We start from the raw sequence: 24,244 nt of genomic DNA on the forward strand, positions 1-24,244 counted from the left end.
CAACCACTATACGCTGTATAGAAGCAACATACCCTAAAGTGACAGGATGGGTTTTAAAAAAAGCTTTAAAAGTCAAGCATTGATAAATTTCCACTTTCTTAAAATACAACTCATTTTTACTACAGCCCAATAAAAGTGATAATCATCCAGACCCTTTAAAGTTTCAATGGCTAAAACTGCAGGCACTTGAAGTCTGTTGTATAAACATTGTAAAATTGACAGCATAGATTGGACAGCTAGAGCTGTCAATCGAACAATGTTTTCCTCGGGGCTCAGGTATTTCAACAGGCTAATGGATCTCTGGGCTGTCAGCCACACCTCACTATGCATGATTGGCTCACAGACAAGACATCCATTGGAGTAGTAAAACACCTGAGCCTCAGAGAAAATTTTGATTTATTTTTGTTCATTCACAAGGTGTGAACTTTGCTGGCTGGGCCAGCAATTATTGTCCATCCCTAGTTGCCCTCGAGAAGGTGGTGAGTTGCCATCTTGAACCACTGCAGTCCACGTGGTGTAGGTCCATCCACAGTGCTGTTAGGAAAGGAGTTACAGGATTTTGACCCAGCGACAGTGAAAGAATGGCAATATATTTCCAAGTCAGGATGGTGAGTGACTTGGAGGGGGACTTCCAGGTGGTGGTATTCCCCATTTGTCTGCTGCCCTTGTCCTTCTAGATGGTAGCGGTCATGGGTTTGGAAGCTGCTGTCTAAGAAGCTTTGGTGAATTCCTGCAGTGCGTCTTGTAAATGGTACACACTGCTGCTCATGTGCTTCGGTGGTGGAGGGAGTGAATGTTTATGGATGGGGTGCCAATCAAGCAGGATGCTTTGTCGTGAACAGTGTCAAGCCCCGTGAGTGTTGTGGGAGCTGTACTCATCCAGGCAAGTGGGGAATATTCCATCACACTCTTGACTTGTGCTTTGTACATAGTGGACAGGATTTGGGGAGTCAGGAGGTGAGTCACATGTTGCCGGATTCCTAGCTTCTGACCTGATCTTGTAGTCACAGTATTTATATGGCTAGTCCAGTTCAGTTTCTGGTCAATGGTAACCTCCAGGATGTTGCTAGTGGGGGATTCAGTGAGGGTACTGCCACTGAACATCAAAGGGCAATGGTTAGATTCTCTCTTGTTGGAGATGGTCATTGCCTGACACTTATATGATACAAAATCTCCACTTGGAGAGACAGGGATTAATCAGGGATATCCAACGTCTTTTTCAGGGGGAGATCATGCTTAACAAACTTAATTGAATTTTTCGAGGAGGTGACTAGTTGTATAGATGAGGCTAGTGCAGTAGATGTACTCTACATGGACTTCAGTAAGGCTTTTGACAAGGTCCCGCATGGGAGAATGCTCAAGAAGGTAAGAGCCCATGGGACCCAGGCAATTTGGCAAATTGGATCCATAATTGGCTTAGTAGCAGGAAGTAGAGGGTGATGGTCAAAGGTTGTTTTTGCGATTGGAAGCCTGTGATGAGTGGCATACTGCAAGGATCGGTGCTGGGACCCTTGCTGTTAGTACGTTAATGATTTAGATGTGAATATAGGAGGTATGATCAGTAAATTCGCAATGACACAAAAATTGGTGGTGCCGTAAATAGTGAGGGGAAAGCCTTAGATTACAGGACGATATAGATGGGCTGGTAAGATGGGTACAGCAGTGGCAATTAGAATTTAATCCCGAGAAGTGTGAGGTGATGCATTTTAGGAGGACAAACACAGCAACAGAATACACAATGAATGGTAGGACCCTAGGAAGCATAGAGGATCAGAGGGACCTTGGTGTACATGTCCACAGATCCCTGAAGGCAGCAGCACATAGCATACAGGGCGACAGGCCAAGTGCCGGAAAATGGGATTAGGATAGATAGGTGCTTGATGATTGGCACGGATACGATGGGCCGAAGGGCCTGTTTCTGTGCTGTATAACTCTATGTCTATGTGTAAATGTTACTTGCCACTTGTCAGCCCAAGCCTGGATATTGTCCAGGTCTTGCTGCATTTGGTCATCAAGTGCTTCATGTTCTGAGGAGTCGCGAATGATGCTGAACATAGTGCAATCATCAGCAAACATCCCTATTTCTGACCTTATGATGGAAGGAAGTCATTGATGAAGCAGCTGAAGATGGTTGGGCTGAGGACACTGCCCTGAGGAATTCCTGCAGTAACGTCCTGGAGCTGAGATGACTGACCTCCAACAACCACAACCATCTTCCTTTGTGCTAGGTATGACTCCTACCAGCAAAGTTTTCTCCCCTGATTTCCACTGACTCCAGTTTTGCTAGGGCTCCTTGATGCCACACTTGGTCAAATGCGGCCTTGATATCAAGCGCAGTCACTCTCACCTCACCAGTTCTGCTCTTATGTCCATGCTTGAACCAAGGTCAGGAGCTGAGTGGCCTGGCAAAACCTAAGCTGGGAGTTAGTGAGTAGGTTATTGCTAAGTGAGTGCTGCTGGATACCACTGTTGCTGACCCCTTCCATTATTTTACTGATGATCACAGGTAGACAATGGGGTGGTAATTGGCCGGGTTGGATTTGTCCTGCTTTTTGTGTACAAGACATACCTGGGCAATTTTCCACAGAGCCCGGTAGATTCCAGTGTTGTAACTGTAATGGAACAGCTTGGCTAGGGACGTGGCAAGTTCTGGAAAAAAAGTCTTCAGTACTACTGCTTTCAGCCGTTCCTTGATATCACGTGGAGTGAATCGATTTGGCTGAAGATTGGCATCTGTGATGCTGGGGTCCTCCGCTGGAGGCCGAGATGGATCATCCACTCAGCAATTCTGGCTGAAGATTGTAGCAAATGCTTCAGTCTTATCTTTTGCACTGAGGTGCTGGGCTCTTCTATCATTGAGGATGGGGATATTTGTAAAGCCTCCTCCTCCAGTGAGTTGTTTAATTGTCCACCACTATTCACAACTGGATATAGCAGGGCTGCAGAGCTTAGATCTGATTCATTAGTTATGGGATCGCTTAGCCCTAACATTTGCTGCTTATGTTGTTTGGCACGCAAGTAGTCCTGTATTATAGCTTCATCAGATTGACACCTCATTTTTAGCTACGTCTAGTGCTGTTCTTGGCAGGCCCTCCTGCACTCTTCATTGAGCCTGGGCTGATCCCCTGGCTTGATGGCAATGGTAGAATGGAGGGTATGCCGAGCCATGAGGTTACAGATTGTGTTTGAGGACAATTCTGCTGCTGCTGATTGCCTCATGGATAGCCAGTCTGGATTTGCTAGATCTATTTGAAATTTATCCCATTTAGCATGGTGGTAGTGCCACACAACACAATGGAGGGTATCCTCAATGTGAAGGCAGGACTTAATTTCCACAAGGACTGTGCGGTGGTCACTCCTACCGATACTGTCATGGGACGATCCATCTGTGCCAGGCAGGTTGGTGAGGATGATGTCAAGTATGTTTTTCCCTCTTTTTGGTTCCCTCATCACCTGCTGCAGACCGAGTCTAGCAGCTATGTCCTTTAGGACTCGGCCAGCTCAGTCAGTAGTGGTGCTACTGTGCCACTCTTGGTGATGGACATTGAAGTCCCCCAACCAGAGTACATTCTGTGCCCTTTCCATCCTTAGTTCTTCTTCCAAGTGTTCAACATGCAGGAGCACTGACTCACCAGCTGGCAGGGGTTGGTACATGGTAATCAGCAGGAGGTTTCCTTGTCCATGTTTGACTTGATGCCATGAGACTTCATGGGGTCAGAGTCGATATTAAGGACTCCCAGGGCAACTCCCACCCGACTGTAAAGCATTGTGCCGTCACCTTTGCTGGGTCTATCCTGCCGGTAGGACAGGACGTACCCAGAGATGGTGATGGTGGTGGCTGGGACATTATCTGTAAGGTACGATTCTGTGAGGATGACTATGTCAGGCTGTTGCTGGAATAGTCTGTGAGACAGTTCTCCCAATTGTGGCACTAGCCCCAAGATATTAGTAAGGAAGACTTTGCAGGATCGACAGGGCTGAGTTTGCTGATTTGCTTGACAGATCAGAGAGCCAGAGCTGTCAATGTTGTTAATTTCACAATGTTTATTTACACAAGTTTAAAAGGTTTCACAGTCCCTGCAGAATTGGCTATTGAATGTTAAAGGGTATGGATGATTGACACTTTTATTGAGCTGTAGTAAATAGGAGGTTTTTTGAAAAATGACTTTAAGAAGTTTTTTTTTTTTACAATCCATTTTGTCACAATAAGATTCCTTGGTTCTATGTATAGTGGGTGAATGGACACCATTCCTTGGCATGGGGGCCATTGGGATTGCTCAGAGGGGCATAGTGGGTGGGTAGGGAACATACCTTAGCATGGAGGCATGAAGGGCAATACAGGGTGGGTAGGGGCATATCTTGGCATGGGGGTCATGAGAAACCATTTGGAGTGGGTGGCAGGCACACCTTGGCATGGGGATATCAGGGGCCATAGGGAGTGGGTGCAGGGAATATGGTGGCATGGGAGTGTGTGTGTGTGGGGGTTGGAGGGTGGGGGGTGGGGTTGGCGGGGAGGTGAAGGCTGAGGGAGGTTAGGACTGGAGGGCCTGTTTTTATTTTAATTGGGACAAAGTCCCACAGCACCAATGTGGGCCTTTTAAACAGCTTGCCTTGGCACCTGATGGCCCCTGTGGCTGCTCCAAACTTTTTGCGGTTTGGCTGGCTCAACTCCAGCCCACACCCGCCCACCCACAATGAAGGTCCCATCTTTGTGGGCGCTTTTTCCTGAGGCAGGCGGGCTGAGTTAGAAATTTTCTCAACTCCTGTTACCCACCTCGAGGATGAAAATCCAAGCCTACCTGTCTGTTTGGCCAGAAATAGTGCAGTGCACAGTTGTATTTAGGATTTGTCATCTCTGCCGCAACTCCTAAAAATGTTCCTCATCACTTCGATTAGGCTACACATTGTTTCGCGTGGGTACAAGTCCACAATACAAAACTCTCTCACAATTTAGCACAAATGGTTACTAAGTTGTCAATTTTGCTCAGAATCTACAGGATATTTGGTGTGGGAAAGTGGAAGCTACACACTGGTTGAGTTTGTTTTAAGGCACTTATTCAGGGCAGAGTAAAAGATTTACTCTATATCTCCCATATACTTTAATTGATGTGTAAGTATTTGATGCAATCAATAGGAGCAAAAATGAGAAATGTTTAACCATCTGCATTACCACCTCTCACTTTGAAAATACACCTTTCTTCATAAAAATGAAAGGAAATCAACAATTTTAGCTCTATGCCCAAATGCTTAAATAGCAGCAATAATTTTGGCAGGAATTTTTGTTGCAATATTTATATACTAAAAAATAAGCTGCTAGATAGAAATAATCAAACCTATATTAGTCTCTAACTGTAGTACAAAAGGAATATCATACTTACAAATCAGGCTTAGCCCCAAAGGTGATACTAACCAGTCTTATTCCATAGGCCTATACATTGTCATTTTAAGGATAGGTGACATAGCTGATATGCTAACACAGCAAGCCTGAGGCTAGTACCCACAATCTCAACCCACAATCATTGTGCAAGTGCAAAGCCAAGAAAAGATTAACATTGCTAAGCCCATAATCAGATTTCTTAGAATTAGTTGCTCAGAAAAATCACCATCACCCTTGAAGACCACAGGATTAACCAAGAGAGAATGCAAATTTTTTCTTTAAATTATACCTTTGGCAAACTGCTGTTTAAGTCTATTATACAAAAGAAGATTTCTTAACCTGTGCAAACAATTCATGCATCGAAAGATAACCTTTTAGGGATCTTATTTCAGACACATCTTGTCTAAATACTGTCACAGGTTAAAAACATTAAACTTCATATGGTTCTATGAATCTGCAATGTTTGATTAGCTTTCAGTGCAGAAATATACAAGGAATAAATTTCATTAGAAAGATCCCAAATCAGCCATGCACCAACCCATATTTCTACCCACATTGCTTCCCACCTCAGGCAGCTGGTTGTTAGCGCTATCTGGAAGAGGTGTCTCTAAATTTGGGGTCTCAGCCCTGGGCAGTGGTGCTTCGTCAGACACCACATTGGTTGCTATGTCTCTTAAATGCAGCAGGGAATCCACTTGATTTGGAGCAGCATCATCTATTGCTGAATCACTGTTGAGCTAAGGGAAGGATACAGGAAATTATACAGAGAATTAGTCCATTAGAATTTGCTTATTACTAGAACTTAACAAGGAAAAAAATAACTCACTCAATATAAAAGTTATCCATCATAACCATCTGAAAAACTAAAAATTAAAAAGCATGGTGAACAAGAAACAAAATTTGATGCGAAACATTTGAACAATTATATCAGTGCCTATTATCTGGCCTGTTACTAAATATTCCAATGGTTAACTGTAAAGAGAATTGCTGAAACAATTGGTTCCTACTATCCAAAAATTGTATCCTAATACATGGGCATATATATGTACATAAATGCCAGCAGTTTAAATGCCTTTAAACCTGAAATCTTTGTTCCAAGTGTTTTGGTGTGGAACTCTTGTTTTGTCTATATGCAATATGAAAATGGGTACTTAAACATCCCAACAAAAACTGTATGAACAGGGAGAGGCAGCACTGCATAAATCATTCAGCAGCTAGCATGCTAGAGTTCTTCACGAGTTCTACAGACACTTAAACTTGTCTGAGCTCTTTTTATTGGATATTCATTGACATTAAAATGTAACTTCGCTAGATTATATCTTCTGAAAACTGTGCAGCCAATTTTGCAAATTGCTTAAGTTTTTATAACTAGAGCCAGAGATAAAGAGCGCAAATCTGAAGGAGTTTGGGCAAAGCACAGAGCAGTGTGGATATGAGTATCAGGGAGTGAGTTTAAAAAAACTAGCGATGTCAGCACAAGGGAAAGTGCTGAATGCTGAGTAGCTGGTGGGTGTATTTTTTTAAATAAGTCTTTAATAAGTCTTCAATTTATTTCTGTTAAGTTTAAGTTAGTCTAATGAATAGAGGTATGGCAGGGTGCCTCATTCCTGTGGAATGTATGTTCTGTTCCATGTGAGAACTCCAGGAAACTTCCGGACAACTGTATGTGCAGTGTTTCAGAGTTTGAGCAGCAGTTGGTGTTACTGCAGTGCATCTGTGAGACTAAAAGCTATGTGGATAGCATGTTCCTGGAGATGGCAACTGCACAGATTAAGGGTGTGCAGCCAGAAGGGAAATGCATGAATGCCAGGCAGTCAAGCAGGACCAAACAAGTAGTGTAGGGACACTTGACTGTATCTTTCTCTGTAACTAATATTCAATTCTGAATATTGGTGAAGGCAATGTTTCATCTGGGGAATACTCGCTGAGCCAAAGTCACAACAATAGAGGTGCTCAGCTGTGCACCTGGGGTAGGGGTGGTTCAGAACAAATATGTTCCTTATAAAAAAAGTGGAAGCCAAATTTAGCCTCCCTGGATGTTAAAAAGAAATCAGATTTGGATAATGGAAAAAAATAGCTGATGTCAGATGCCAAAAACTCAATACTGCTGAAAGCCTAGAACAGTGCAGGGTGAAATTAAAAAGGAAATTAGGAAAACAAGGAGGTTATGCTAGAACTGTATGAAATGCTAGTTAGATGACAGCTAGAGTACTGTGTACAGTTCTGGTCAGTGCATTGCAGGAATGATGTAATCGCACTAGAGAATGTACAAATAAGCTTGATGGAGATGTTACTGGGAGTGGAGAATTTTAACTATGAGGAATGATTGGTTGTCTTCTTTGGAACAAAGGTGGCTGAGGGGAGATTTAATTGAGGTGTATAAAATCACGAGGGGCCTAGATCGAGTGGATAGGAAGGACTCATTTCCATTAGCAGAGGTCAATAACCAGGGACACAGAACTAAAATAATTAGTGGAAGGATTAGAAGGGAATTGAGGAGTTTTTTTTTCAACCAGGGGGTGGAGGGGATCTGGAATTCACTGCCTGAAAGGGTGGTAGAGGCAGAAACCTTTGTCACATTAAAAAAACACTTGGATATGCTGTTGAGATCCTGTAACCTCTAGGCTATGGAAAGTGGGATTAAGCTGGATGGGTCTTTTTTGGCTGGTACAGACACAGTGGGCTGAATGGCCTCCTTCTCTGCCTTAAACCTCTGTATGCTTTTTATGTTAGATAAATCTCCAGCAACCTGGTAGTTCAGGTCAGTGGTTCATTGAAATGTTGGTTTCTTCCCAGTGAGCTCTCAATGTTACCCAAACAATGTGCCAAGTAGACCCAACTACTGCCCAAACATGGGAAAGGAATAAAAATAAAAATCTATAATATATTGGTTTTCTTAATCTTAGAGTAGCTTGTTGAGGTAATCCTGATTGGAGACCAAGGAGAAAAGCTTCCCATCTTCTTGAACAAACAATATTTCTTTATTATCTTTTGATATCGAAGTTGTAAAATTGCTTTCACTGTAGATTCGTGCACAACCGTAGTGCAAATTTAAAGTGATGACAATATAAATCAGAAGCGACATGAAGAAATGCTTTTTACTGCAATTTGTTGTTGTGAGTTGGAATCCATTGTTTGAAAGGGTGGTGGATGCAGACTAATTAGTAAATTCAAGAGAATTGGATAAATATTTGGAAGGGAAAAATAGAAAAGAGCTGAGAAGTGGCATTCATTAGGTGGCTGTACCGAAGGGCTGGCACAAGCACAAAGGGCCAAAATGCCTTCATCTGTGATGCCTCAATCTATGATTTCATAAGATCCATTCAACATTGATTTTCAGAAAATCAAAAGCATTGCTAAATGGTTGCACTGACCTCGGCACCCTGATAATCAAATTCTCAAGAATCTATGCTGAGTGCAGTCTTGTAATTATGGAACTCCGGTGCTGGCTCAAATATACAGTTGTTCAAATTTAATGCCATTTTTTTCAGTACTTGTAATAATGATCTATTCTTTTACATTGCATTAATAATGTTACCATGTAGATGTTGCATTTGGAACATTTTAGAACTTCGCTAATTAGAGAATTAAAATACATATGTCCCTGTCTAGAACAGTCAGCAATTTTCATAGAATAAGTATTCATGTTTGTTGTAGATTGCCTCTTACAGCTGGAGCAACTACACTGCCTTCCTGTGTGATCAGCAATTCAGTTCTGACCGTTAACTGTATCATGAGACTCTGAAGATCACAGATTTTTATGACATGGTTAATTAAGCTTGTATAAAGAAAATCAATTTTAAACATAGTGAAAAACTGTGATGTGATCCAACAGGGCTTTGCCTGTTATATTTTGGATTGCTGAAACTATATTTAAGAAATTAACTGTAAGAAAGAATCAACAAAATTGATTAACTTTAGTATGATTGTTTTGAATTAATGCAGAATGTAAATTACTCTACTGGTCTCCTGAAAAATTGATTGCTTTGTACCTAAGGGAAAAGTCATTTCTTTTAACAATGGTTTGGATTTCCAGCATCAGCAAAATTTTTCTTCTTTTTAAAAGCAAAAAACTGTGGATGTTGGCAATCTAGAACAAAAACAAAAATACCTGGAAAAACTCAGCAGGTCTGACAGCATCCACGGAGAGGGATACAGCTGATGTTTCAAGTCCATATGACCCTTCATTAGAACTAAGACATATAGAAATGAGATGAAATATAAGCTGGTAGAAGGGGGTGGGACAGGAGAGCTCAATAGGGGGCCAGTGATAGGTAGAGGCCAAGAAGAGACTGCCAAAGATGTCATAGACAAAAGGACAAAGGGGTGTTGACGGTGGTGATATTATCTAAAGGATGTGCGAATGGGGACATTAAGGGAAGCGAGCTAGTGGCAGATGGCCCTAGTGTGGGTGCAGAAGGGGGAAGGGATCGAAATGAGCTAAAAGATGAAGATGAAACAATAGATCAATCGAAATAAATTTAAAAATAGGAGGGAAAAGAAAAAAATATGGTTGTAAAAAAATGATAAATTATTGGAAAAAGGAGGATTGGAAAGCGGGTGGGGATGGAGGAAAGAGTTCATGATCTGAAATTGTTGAACTCAATATTAAGTCCGGAAGGCTGTAAAGTGCCTAGTCGAAAAATGAGGTGCTGTTCCTCTAGCTTGCCATAATCTTTCCATGGTCCTTCATTACAGGTATGGTGCCAGAGGGCTGAAGAACTGCAAATGTTTTGAACCTTTGTTCCAAAAAGGGCGTAGAATAAAATCAGCAACTGCAGGCCAGTCAGTTTCACCTTGGTGGAGGGAAAATTTTAAAAATGATAATCCAGCACAAAACTAACAGTCACTTGATCAAATGCAGATTAATTAAGGAAAGTTAGTTAAAAGCAAATCATGTTTAACATGTTTTTGGATTGAGTTTTTTGATGAGGTGCCAGAAAGGGTTGATGAAGGTAATAGTGTTGACGTGTTGTCTATGAGCTTCCAAAAGGCATTAAAGTGCCACATAATAGGCATGCCAGCAAAATTGAAGCCAATGGAATAAAAGAGTCAGTGGCAGCATGCTGACAAAGTTGCCTGAGTGACAACTTTTCTTGATATACATTAATGACCTAGACTTAGCTGTACAGGACACAATTTCAAAATTTGCAGATGACATAAAGCTTGGAAGCATTGTGATCTATGAGGAACATCCTGATAAGGTTTCAATAAGTTGTAGACAAGCTGCTGGAATGGGTAGACATGTGGCAGATGAAATTTAGTGCAGAGAAGTGTGAGGTGATACATTTTGATAGAGGAGAAGCAATATAAACTAAAAGGTACAAAGAATATATGTGCACAAACTTTTGATGGTGGCAGAGCTGGTTGAGAAGTTGGTTAAAAAGGCGTATAGGATCCTGGGCTTTATAAAAAGTGGCATAGGGTACGGAAGGAGGGAAGTTATGGTGAATGTTTATAAAACATTGGCCTCAACAGGAGCAGTGTATACAACTCTGGGCATTACACTTCATGAAGAATGTGAAGGCATTAGAGAGGGTGCAGAGAAGATTTACGAGAATGGTTCCAGGATGTGGGATTTCAGTTACATGCATAGACTGAAGAAGCTGGGGTATTCTCCTTAGAGAGAAGGTTGAAAGGAGATTGGATAAGAGGTATTTAAAATCATGAGGCGTCATGAGAGAGTAGATAGAAAGAAATTGTTCCCATGTACCTACACCACATGGACTGCAGCAGTTCAAGAAGGCAACTCAGCACCGCCTTCTCAAGGGCAACTAAGGATGGGCAATAAATGCTGGCCCAGCCAGCGAAGTCCACATCCTGTGAATGAATTAAAAAACAATTCTAGTTCCGAACCACTTGCTACATAAAAAAAGGTTTTTATTTTGCTTTTGGTTCTTTTGCCATTCATCTTAATGCAGGACTTGTGACCTGGCTTTCAAAAAGGCATTGGATAAGCACGCTAAGAGAAAATAAGACTTATGGGGAAAGTTCAGGGGAGTGGGAACAGCTAAACTGCTCTTGCTGACAATCAGCATTGACTGGGCAGGCTGAATGGTCTCCTTCTCTGCAATAGCCATTCTGTGTTGATACAAAGAAGCAAAACCAGTAGGACTAGTCCCACTGTGCATTGATGGTATCCATGGAGAAATTTCACTGCAAATTAAGTGTAAAAAATAGCTGTAGGCAGCACTAGGGACTTGTAAGGGAAAAAAAAAATAACACCACTAATAAACAAAAGGTAGTTTTTAAAAAATAAACCAGTATGGAGTCACCAATTTGTCCTAGTGTCATCTAACAAAAAAAAGAAATTGATGAACTTAAATAATATAGTGTGGGATTAAGGCATTTACACACCTGGATGTATTTTTTTTATACGAAGGTTCTGAGACACACTTTAAAATATGTTTCATGCAATATTTTGTGCCAATTGCATAATTCATGTAACTGCTTTCTCAATCCTAATTACTGATTATTTTTGGTATGTTAAGAAAGCAGATTTTCTTCTCATAAACAGAAATTTACAGTGACTTACAATGCTAATTTTGACCCCAAGTAGCTAGATTTTGCTAAAATAACAAATACTTCGGGAACTCATCAAAAAAGGAATTGAACTGACACAAATCTTGGAGATTCACATCCTCAAATTCAATCAATGTATCTATTACAATAAATTGTCAAACAAAATTATAAATATATAGAGACTCTGTAACACAAGAGCAAAGCAATAACTTACCATCTGTGACCGGGTTAAGATCTGACTCGCAGTCAGTACCTCCTCCTCAGATGACTCATCAGTGTCCTCCTGGTTGGTTAAATTTAAACTGGGTGTGCTTCCTGAATACTGGAACTCCTGGAGTGATGGTGTATCGCCCTTCTCAATGCTGTCCAATGAACGCCTCCGCACACCCCAATTAAAGTTGTCCATACTTTCACCCTGCAACAGTTTTACTTTTCATTTATTTTTTTCTTTAACAACAGGATTTTTTTTGTAAACTGCATTTTATAGGATCAACTTAAATGCTGCCAGAGCATTATAGGATTGTACATTACAGGTGTGTTGAAAGTAGCTTATTCCTTTAACATATTACACCAATTCAGCTGTAAATCACTTGTGATTTACTGAAATACCCAGAAGTAATAGTGTGCAACAATACATGAAACATGCAGTCAACCGCATTAATGAACACATAGCTCACTATAATCTATACTGATACTTTTTGTAAGTGCATAACCAGTTTAAAAAAATTAAACATACTTTATAGTATTTAATATTAAAAACTACCTGAAGAACATGAAGTTAGCTGGTGCTTTTACATCAGTGTATTGTTTGTTAATTTTGTTTTCCACATTTATGTACAGGCATGTTCTAGAAAGGGCCAAAATTTGCACACAAATATAAACAGAACACTAAGGCCCTAAATAGTAATACTACACCATTAATTAACATTCAACATTTATCACACACAAGACAAGAACTCAACAAAACACTGCACCAGGCTGCAACTTACCTGCAGCTCCTGGTTAGCAATGAGGAAAAGAGATGACCAGCATTAAAAAGTAAGAAAAGAGAAATATTTGGCACGATGTAAGAAACAGGAATATGCCTTAATCTGAACAAACATCAATTACATTGGATTTAACAGGCACTTTAGTTGGGATGCGACACTTCAGGTAACAAAATGCATGCAGGATGTGCAACTCATCTTTTTAACACTTGTTCATTAGCTGCATATGCTATTTACAGGCACGATCTAAGTCACTAAAAAAGACCTGTGACTTTCTAGTTCCCTGATTCTTCCTTCCTCTCCAGAGAAAACTCACTTATTTCAGCTTGCCTTACAATAGAAGGCCCAAGAGATATTGAAAATGTATGGGAGCCAGCAACATTCTCTGGCACAGTCTGCTTGTATACCAAGACAAGGTGCCACATAGCCTCAGCACCTTTTTAATTAGAAAGGTGCTATAAATGAGGGAAAGTGCTGTAGATAAATGCTGACATGGATGAATATCATAGTAATCAGTGACATTCTCCAGCAGTGCAGTCACTGTTATGTCAGCAAATACAGAAGTCAACATTTGCACAAGATTCCCAATTAACAAGAGTTAAATGGGCAGTTGATCTACTTTGCTGGTGCAGCTTGAGAACTTTCCGACACTTCCTTGAATAGAATCACAGCATCTTTTACAAGCAGCCACTTGAATAAGCAGTTGGGGCCCAATTTACTATCTCAAAGAAACCTCCAATAATGGAGTGCTCCCTTAGTACTGCACTGATGTATCAACACAGATTATATGCTCAAATTCTGCAGCGTGGTTCTGCTTGAACCCATTATCTTTCAAGTCAAAAGTGATATCACTGAGTCAACTTGACACTTAAAATTTAATCAAAGCGCGTTGAAAGTGTATCCAGGAAAAAGTTCTGCATGTAAAGGGTTGTGACACACCATCCCAGAAGGCCACAGATATGAAACCATTCAGGGTATTTAAAAACAAAATCAATTAGGAGTAGATGAGTCACATGTTCCTCCAGTTAAACACTGAAGACCAAAGTCATTGTGTTTGGTCCCAATTGCAAACTCCATACCCTTGCCACCGAATTCATTCTCCTACCTGATCGTTGCTTCATACTGAATCTGACTGTTTGCAGTTTTGGCATTGCATTCAATCCCAAACTAAGTTTCCTATTTCATAACAAAACAAAAACAGAATTACCTGGAAAAACTCAGCAGGTCTGGCAGCATCGGCGGAGAAGAAAAGAGTTGACGTTTCGAGTCCTCACGAACCTTCGACAGAACTTGAGTTCGAGTCCAAGAAAGAGTTCTCAACTCTTTCTTGGACTCGAACTCAAGTTCTGTCGAAGGGTCCTGAGGACTCGAAACGTCAACTCTTTTCTTCTCCGCCGATGCTGCCAGACCTGCTGAGTTTTTCCAGGTAATTCTGTTTTTGTTTTGTTTTGGATTTCCAGCATCCGCAGTTTTTTTGTTTTTATTTCCTATTTCATAACCTTTCCAGCATAAAGGTTAACTATTTCTACCTCCATAATATCACCCACCTTCATTCCCACCTCGGCTCATCTGCAAAGTGATATCTTATTTCCTCCAGACTCATCCTTTGGCTGACTATGCATTTTTAAAATTACACCTCTTAAGTGCTTGGAGACATTTTTCTAAGTTACAGGCACATCATAAATGCAAATAGTCACTGTAAAGGTATTAAGAAATATGGGGCTGGAATTTACGCTCTCCTGTTGGCAGGTTTGAAGTTGGGGAGACACAAAATCCAACGGGCAGCCTGCCCGCTGCATACCTACCCGTCTCCTAGCAGTCTAAAATTTTACGAAGGGAGGGGGGGATGTCCTGCAGCCCTCCTGCTCTTGGGCATATTGAGGCCCTTGAGTGGTTAATCAATGGCCACTTAAGGGCCTCATCACACCACTGCCAGTAATTTGCCCGTGGTGGGGAGAGGCCTACGCCATGCATGAGGCCTGGCAGATTTAGCTGAGTAGGCTGATGTAGGGCAAGTGGGGTTTTGTGTGTGTGTGTGTGTGTGTGTGTGTGTGTGTGTGTGGGAGGGGAGGTGGGGAGGGGGGGAACCTCCCCCTGGGTCCATCAAAGACAGGCCTTAAACGTTGTCTCCCCCCTTTACCCTTCCCATAAGCCGCTTGATCCCGCCACCCCTCCCCACTGGCCCCTGACCCTGGACGTTCTTACCTCTGCATCTTCCAGTTCGACATCTAAGAAATCAAAATCCTTCAACACTCCAAATTGCTGTTCAGTATTGGCGTCCTCTACCGGTACTTCCTCTTCTCTGATTGGATCTTCAGTTGTGGAAATTAAACTTGTCTGTTGTTCTGCAATGTCTAGGTCTTCACTGGATGAAAATATAACCTAAAAACATGTTTTGAAATTATACACAGGTGTATCACGCATTTGCAAAAACACGTTTTGACATGAAACAATTTCTTCCAATCTTTAAGCCTCCTTGTCACCCACTTCCCTGTCCAAGGCTGGATATATGGCCAGCTCCTAAATCTATACTAAACATGTCCTATACTTGGATACCAGGAAATGAGAAACAGGCTGCTTTCTTTCCCAAATTTACATCCTCCTTGGGACTAGAAGTTGTGTTTTCAGTTTTAATGCTCAATGACCTACACAGGCTCCTGGTCAAGCAATGTCTTGATTTTAAATTTCTCAACCTCATTTTCAAATCTCTCAATGTCCTCATTCCTCCCTGTGTAATCTCCTTCAACCCCACAATCCTACAAGATATCTGCTCTTCTAATTCTGGCTTCTTGTGCATTCCAGATTAAAATTGCTCCACCATTGTTGGCCATATCGTTATTGCCTATGACCCAAGCATTGGAATTCCCTCTCTACATCTTCTGCTTCATTACCTCACTTTCTTCCTTTAAGGCACTTCTTGAAACATAGCTCTTTCACCAAGCTTTTGGTCATCCGATCTAATATCTCCTTTTGTGGTTGGTGCCACAAATTGTTTTATAACACTCCTGTGAAGCACCTTGGGATATTTTAGTGCTATATAAATATAAGTTGTTGTTATTTTGATATATAGGCTGTGTGACTAGGGCTGAAGAGATTAACTTGAACCAAAAATGATTTTATATTTATATACTGCATTAATTAAAAAAAGGAAATAAAAATCAATTGGCTTCAGATACTACATAACTCTTAGAGGAATACATACAAAAAAGGAGCGGATGATAAGGAATTTTAGCAGTTAAGTACAAGGGTTGTGGGGAGAAAAAGACAGGGTATACTAGTAAACAAGATATGCAGCTAATTTCTTTTGTGCCAGAGATAAAGAAAATAGGGAACAATTAGATTTTTACATGCCAAGGTTGCAGACAAGGTGGATGGGGGGGCTGGAGAGAAGTTAGGTCTGCTGGTTGTCCACACAAGGATAAATGATAAGAGGGAGGGAGAAGTCCAAAAATCCCAAAACTAAGTTTCTTCACAATGTTTTCAAGTTTATAGATAAACATTGTAAAATTTTCAGCATCACTGCTAGTCTTTGTAGGGGAAGAAAATTTGTGAGTAAAATCATAAGGGTGAATGGGAGGCTGGCTGTTTGGGGCAAGCTATGATAAACCACTGGTCTAGCCTCACCTGGAGCTTGTGTCCAATTATGGGCAAGCTGATGGTTTTTGTTTCATAAAGAGTTGGTATTGCTTTTGGAGTAATCTTGGTTGGTTACAAAATAGAGATGGCAACCAAAAAGGATAGGAACAAAGGCATATTATCTAATATATTGCAATAAAGGGGTTTTAATAAATATGGAAGGGGAGGAGTTGTGTGGCATCAATGGAAAATAGAAAATGTGTGTGGCACTGGCATTAGTAACGGGCACAAGAGTGATTCTACAGCATTGGGAGCTAGCAAACAGAACCCAAATTTTAAAAGTAAAACAAATTAGATCCAGCTATCTACAAACACATGACAAAAGTGTGTAAAATAATTTAAACACCAGAAAGGAATCGGTTGCAAAATTGTTTAATTATTAAGCTAACACTGTAGTTGGTTGTACCCACATCTCTGAGTAACAACGTTCTGGATTCAAGCCCCACTCCAGGGCTTGGCACGAAAATCAAGGCTAACACTCCAGTGCACTACTGAGGGAGTGCTGGACTGTCAGAGGTGCTGTCTTTCAGGTGAGGCATTAAACCAGGGTCCCATTTGCTTGCTTGGGTTGATGTAAAAGATCCCATGATGCTATTTTGAAGAGCAGCATGGAGGGCTATTCTCTGTGTCCTGGACAATATCTATCCCTCAATCAAGAAATCAAAAACAGATTGTTGGTAGTAGGACACTGCTTTCCTTGATTTAAAGAACTAGATTGTTTAGCTAATTAGTCCTCAATTTACAAGAACTTTGTTCAGTTCACCATTTACAAGGCCAAAACCTTCTTGATTGGTTGTTGCCTAAAACACTGCACTGCAGCACTCAAAATCCTCCCTATTTCTGCTAGCTCACTCAGACTGAAACAAGAATGGTGCAATCTTGGTACTAAGTGTAATTCCAGTGGTATTTGGATGCTAGATTGCATGAATTAAACATACTGGAGGAATAAAATCAATGGGGAGAGTCTGTATTTGTCTTTGTTTTCTCTAGATGTTCTTATAAATTAAACAGTTATTCACTTCCCACCAAAGAGAAAAGCTATCAATTTTTACAGAGTTATTGCAAAGCTATGTTTAAACAAAGATTTTACTTAAAAATGGTGTACAGAGCTGTGAGCTAGAAAAATACTTTAGGTAGAATGAAAAGGTTTAACTTACTGACGGATTCTTTGGGAGACCAACTTCTTGGCCACAAAGTGAGAGTACATTCATTAATTTCTCTCTTGTCCTCCTCTAAAATAAAACCCCCAAAGGTTAGAAGGTTCAAAATAAGCTTTAAAAACTTATTCAATCAAACTGAAGTACCACAAAATTTTAATATGATCAGATTACATTTTGAATATGAACAGAACACTTCACTACTTTGTACTTTAATTGTTATACATATATTTCTGCAAAGAAAGCAAAGCCTAAAACACTGCACTGCAGCACTCAAAATCCTCCCTATTTCTGCTAGCTCGCTCAGACTGAAACAAGAATGGTGCAATCTTGGTATTAAGTGTAATTCCAGTGGTATTTGGATGCTAGGTTACATGAATTAAACGTACTGGAGGAATAAAATCAATGGGGAGAGTCTGTATTTGTCTTTGTTTTCTCTAGATGTTCTTATAAATTAAACAGTTATTCACTTCCCACCAAAGAGAAAAGGTACCAATTTTTACAGAGTTATTGTAAAGCTATGTTTAAACAAAGATTCTAAAAATAACATCTGTTGTAAATGGTTCTATTGTAGTGATAATTCTGCACAGCAATATCCATTGTTTAAAGGCTCCCTCAGTGCACAGTAATAAAATAATTGTTGGTTACATGAAGGAAAATGATGGATTGTCAGGTGATAACAAATTCTTCGATGAAGCATCTTGGGATATTTTTGTACATTAAAGATACTATACGAGTGCACGTTATTATCATAGCATTTGTATGGCCCGGCCAATTTGGGACAACATATAAATATGTACTTTATAGTTCTAGATAACTTTAATATGCTTTGGTGAATTTGTGTGTTCATGATGCAAGGCCTAGGAAATGTGATTTTATCCAATTCAGACATCCAGTGTCAGCATCAAACAACTTCTAGGCCAGTTACAGCATAGCTAAATACTCTTTCCTCTGTTTTACTATCTAAATCACAAACTCTGAAGAGCATCTCGATTACACCAGCCTGACTTCCCATTTTCTACATCAACTTTGAATAAAATGGTCAATTAGTGTTGAATTACTGTGGAATGATTACAGCTTAAATCTTTGGTACATTGGGAAAAACAAATAATTGTATCCAGAAAAACCAGCCTTATTTTTAATGTGCTGGATTGGGATGGTATAATTTATCCAAAGGTATGATTTATCCAAACCAACTGAGTTTGATTTGAGTAGAGTTCACTGTACCTGGGACAGCTGTGGCCTTTTCCAGCTGACGGGCACTAAGGCATTTGAGTTTGACCCTGAAGATGTAGAAGAGGTACTCCGAGTGACAGCAATGACTTTTGGCTTTCCATTTCGGCATGTAGCACTGTGCTGGTCACCATATTTCTGCCCTATAATTGGTGTCTATAGAAATCAAAATGGCATTAAAATAAAATCAGCACGGTATAACAACATAAATGATTTGAATGAACTTGATGTACATATAACACAAATTTTTACGTTCCCAAGATAAGATCTGCAACAACAGAGCAGTGGAATACAAGCGCAAAAGCATCATCCAGGTTCTTCAATACTAACACAAAAATGCACTATAAATATAACACTCTACTGTACAAAACAAAAATTGCAATAAAGAAAATGACTTAACTGGTCCTTTGTAGGATACTGACAAATGTTGGCTAGGAGGATCACTATAGATGAATTTAACGTCAATAAATATAATTATTTTAAGGCCCATGAACAGCAATTACATACCTCAGAGATGTCAAAATGGAAATCTAGAGTCTTTCCAGGCAATTCTTTTGAAGCATTGTTCCAGATTTTTGTGAAGGAAATTTCAGGAGATGTTGACAAATCCCCTCCATAATTTGATCTATGCACTTCATCTGGCACAACAAGGCTGGCTGAACGAGATACCACCAATTTCAGAATATTAAGCGCTTCCTTCCAGTATGGGCTCTAAATAAAAGAAATAAAATGGTTGTACTGCTAGACATAGAAAGCTTACTTATACTGTATAAACTGCAAATAGAGAATTGCAAATTGTGCTGATACCTGATTATAGCATATGATTGTGATGAGACAAAATTGTAATCCAAGAAATGTAAGACTCTTAGGAAATAGCGATAGTTTAAATAAGTTATATTGGTATTTGTAGGTGTTAGGAATGAGTTTTAGCTTTAATGTTTAAGTTTGATTTGTATTTCTGTATCTGTGTGTTGAGAAAGGTCAAATTGAGTTTTAGTTTCACTTTAAAAAGGTGCCTGTGTTTCTAATGAGAGTTTACGACTTAAGAAGTTAAGCAAACAAATAGAAGAATTTGGCTGTAACTTAGCAATAGGGGTCCAGAGAGGCAGGTCCCTCCCACAGATACACACAGAAAAACTAAAGAAACAGCAGTTCTAAGTTCAGTTTGAAGCCAGGGCCCCGAGAGACTGGACAATGGGAGAGGGAACTGCAGATTTCCCAAATTAACCAAAAAGGTCCCAAGATCAAAGGAGTGAGACAGAAACAGGAGAAAGTCGCAGGCAGACCTTCTAGTCAAAGGAAGGGCAGGAACTTGGAAAAGGTCCTGTTAAGGGAAGTTAAGCGTGGGGGGCAGAGAGAAAGGCTCCAAGCTTCAGATTTAAAGAGACAGCAATTGCAGAAAGCAGATTTAAAGCAAAAACAGCTTACAAGAGGCAAGAAAGTCCAAAGAGATGGCTGAAGGTCTATAACTCTTTGTTATGGACATGTTGGACATGTGAAGCAGTGGTAATGTTGACGGCTGAGTGGGTGAGAAAGAATGCATGGAAGGCAGCTTGTATGCATGTGGTGACCCAGGGGAGAGGAACTTCGGAAGGAGAGCTTGAAACCCTGGAATTAAACCCTGTGGAAGGTATCTGAGAGAAAGCATCGGTTTGGGAGATGATTTTAAGGCGGGGTATTGAAGAAAGGAGATTGGAAACCCTTGGGTGAAAGATGGAGTGCACCATGTTGGCTTATGGTGTGACAGGCGTCTAGGGTGAGTTGCAGAGAGATCCAAAGTATTTGGTTGAGGTGGCATCTGTCACTTGGTTTCAGAGTGTGGTGTGCCTGACCACAGGGTGCCTATTGCTTCACACAGACTGTGTACTTACTGTGAACATTAAAGCATAAGATAGCTTTTGTAACTTGTGTTATCCTTACAAATCTGTATATATCTGTAAAGGTATAGTTGTGGGTGAAGGAGTTTTGTAATACAGTTCATCTTTTCTTGTTTAATAAAGGTTTGATGCTTTTGTCAAAAGTTCATCAGTTGACTCCTATGACTGTTCAGTGGCTACTCTTCATGTATTTAAATAAATAAATAGAAGTTGGGATCTACCAAGCTGGGTTCCACCCTGGGATCAGGCTTGTCCAGGGGTAATCTCAGCTGGGACTGCAACAAAGCTGAGTTAGCTTTGCGACCTTAAGGCCCCAGTGAGCTTAAGAGGGCAGATTTACATTGATACACAGGCAAAATACTGCAAAATTAGGGATGGACAATAAATGATGGTCTTGCCAGTGACTCCCACATCCCAAGAACACAAAGCACCGGCTAGGACTTTTTTTTCCCTTAAAGCATTTTACCCCGTTCCATTCCCTTGCATTCTCCTTCTGTGTGCCTTACATTACCCATACTGTGGACAACACCATCTTAAACCAGTTGATAGTTGGAACTAAAGGGTCGACTCACTCCATTCTATGAAAAACAACATTGATGGGTGAAGAGAGACAAAGTTAAGAATCAGTTTTTGAGGAATCATGGGCACCTAGTTGTTCTGGTCACTCGATGAACTATGTCCCATGTTCCGAAATGATAAGCCACATCCACCCTCCCCCCACCATGCACATGCCATGGTTTTTAAAATCAAATTCTCTTCTATGTCCAGGTTTTATCATGTTCTTGTTACTGCAACAATCAGCCAAAGTGAATGTGTGAACAAGTGTGGTCAAAAACTAAAACTATCTTGACCTTCCTCTTCTCTCTTTTTAAAATGGATTAGTTTTCTAAACTGATGATTTTCTGTTTTATTTAGCTGAATAACTACAACCTTAACAAACCATACACACAATGCAAATCAACTGCAACTGATGAAATTATTGTAAGGTCAGATCAAGATAAATACTGAGGCTGACTCTATTTCTTTAACTAGTAAAAATGTTGTAAAAAGTAACTTCCCCATCTTATGCCCCAGCTATAGCAACAGGGTTTGTTTTTTTCAGGTGTTTTTCCATCTTCTGCGCAAAATATTCCTCAAAATGTGATGTTTCCTTCAATGTCTGCATAATATACTGTAATCTGAAATATCAAAATTTGCCTTCTTACTCTGTCTACTCTACCCTATTCAATTTATCATTCCCTTTAGCAACGTAAACATTCAACTGACAGTTGAAATTCCATCAAAATGCTTTCAGAGTTAAATGACCATGGAGATAACAGCAAGTCCAAATATAGTGGGCATAAAAATTAAAGCAAACACTGAAACAGTTACTAAATTGACAAGCTTCTCTAGATAACAGCTTAATAACTAAAGTGCCTTACCATTAAGATCACTGTCACAAAAATCCAATTTCTCATTCAATTATTTACTGGCTGTGTAAATAACATTTCATATACCATATATTTTTCTAAGGATCTATTCTCTATTCCATTGAAAAGATAAAAATGCACTAGGTAAAAAAAATGTTGTGGAACAAGCAACATGCTTTAGGAAAAGCTACAATACTTCCATTTCTCCTGTCAGCCTCAAGCTTACTGCATTCCAAAGGGTGACTTTTTAAAAGCAAATCAAAGCAAAAGTAACATCCCCTTTATGGTATAGATCTTAAAAGTAGAAATGTGTGTTGTTTTACACTGTTCTCCTACTGCCATTAATGCTGAATTGAAATCATCCTGAGGCAACACATCTATTTTGTGAGAAGCACTATACATAAAGAAGATGTCTTGATTCATTTTCCACAAATTTTAATCCATTATAATTTAGGTGCTCGTAGGGTGGAATTACTTTATGACATAGCACAGGTTAATTTGAAGTGCAAGAAATTGTGTCTCAATTTTGACATTTCTTTAAACTAGAATATGGCACAAAAGGCCAAAATATCCTAAAACTAAAAATTCCACATAAAGTTATGTGATAAAGTAGACATTTTTTTCAGTTGCTTTATAAACACAGGCATCATTACTGAAAATGAAGGTGAATGTGTGTTCTCAAACTACTTTTTTTCTGAAAATAATCAATCAACCCAAATGAAGCACAGATGCAGATTAAAGTTATATAATTTGAATATTCTTAAAGTATCTGCAATTTTATGCAGTTTCTCCACAACAGTAATTAATTCACTCTGAGAAACTGTGAATTGTACAGACTGTGTCATTTAATTCTCTGCCCCGCTCCCACTCTGATTTCTCTGTCCGCAGCTTCCAACACTGTTCCAATGAAGCTCAGCGTAAGCTTGAAGAACAGCACCTCATCTTTTGGTTAGGTACTTTGCAGCCTTACGGACTCACCACTGAGTTCAACAATATCAGATCATTTTCTGTTTTTATTTCAGATTTCTTTGACATTTGGATTAAACTATGAATTTGTGCGGCGAAGATAGAGGTGAATACTGCAGAGATTTCATTGGTAAAACAGTCTGCACAAAAAAATTAATTTTTCAAATACTTTAGTTATACACTCTTATGCTCCCATTTTACTTTAATATATTATGAAGCAAGAACTTCAACAATTATAATTCGCTCCAGGCAATCATGCCGCATCTAACAAAAGAAATAATCTTTCACACACAATTGTTTCTTTTGACTCACTTGCACATATTTTCCAATGATCTTCATGATCTCCAAATTGAACTGTTTTACTGGAGCTCCAGACAAATCAATATGACTCAGAAGGCTATAGATAATTTGTAGCAATGACTGCTGCATACTAGTTAGGCCCTTTTCTAATAGCTGTGGAGAAAAATTGCACAGAGAGGTAATACCTTTACAACCATTTCAGTGTACATTCATGCATTAAAATAGTCATGGTAGCATGTTTAAAAACCTATTTTAATTAATTGCTATCAACATTGCATGCAAGCAGAACCAATGTCACATACAAATTATGGCATGCTAATTCCCATTCATGCATTTTGCTTCTAAAGTTTGAAGTAAAACTATTGAGTTTCTTATAGCTTGGTTCACATCTAGTCGTGGCAAAACAAATTTTGCTCAGCGTGCATCATGGGTATATGTAAGTGAATTTGCAGAATCCGGAGTTCTTGGCGCTCCATCCACAGGCAGTGATATGCAGCTGCAGATGTAACTGTGTCACAGATTGGTGTTAACCAAATAAGGAGTGCAGCACATGCATACCAAATTTAATGTATTAGAGACATCCATTATTTTAAATGTCCAATACTTCAGTACACCAAATCAGGGATGTATAAAGGTAAATAGGTTGAATTGAAAGACACAAATCTTTTATTTTCCCACTAAAGGGGATATAAATGGAGTGATTCATGCATAAACCAAGAGCATGTGATCTGAAGGAAGTTGATAAATATAGAATAGCATCATCAGCAAAAAGGTGGGATAA

General features: G+C 39.7%; 1 protein-coding gene across 12 annotated transcripts in view; it reads right to left on the bottom strand.

Moving 5' to 3' along the window:
* fryl (furry homolog, like) overlaps window positions 1–24,244 on the bottom strand; it is a 634,639-nt gene that overhangs the window by 90,742 nt on the left and 519,653 nt on the right. For all 12 annotated transcript variants that reach the window (XM_041198439.1, XM_041198448.1, XM_041198467.1 and 9 more), the window contains 7 exons: window positions 23,476–23,616; window positions 19,419–19,622; window positions 18,906–19,067; window positions 17,679–17,753; window positions 15,091–15,267; window positions 12,114–12,314; window positions 5,944–6,114 (listed from right to left, as the gene is read on the bottom strand). In XM_041198439.1, coding sequence (XP_041054373.1) covers window positions 5,944–6,114; window positions 12,114–12,314; window positions 15,091–15,267; window positions 17,679–17,753; window positions 18,906–19,067; window positions 19,419–19,622; window positions 23,476–23,616 — 1,131 coding nt within the window. The remainder of the gene's footprint in view (window positions 1–5,943; window positions 6,115–12,113; window positions 12,315–15,090; window positions 15,268–17,678; window positions 17,754–18,905; window positions 19,068–19,418; window positions 19,623–23,475; window positions 23,617–24,244) is intronic.

Source organism: Carcharodon carcharias, chromosome 1 (genome assembly GCF_017639515.1).
Source record: "Carcharodon carcharias isolate sCarCar2 chromosome 1, sCarCar2.pri, whole genome shotgun sequence".
NCBI classification, from domain to species: domain Eukaryota; kingdom Metazoa; phylum Chordata; class Chondrichthyes; order Lamniformes; family Lamnidae; genus Carcharodon; species Carcharodon carcharias.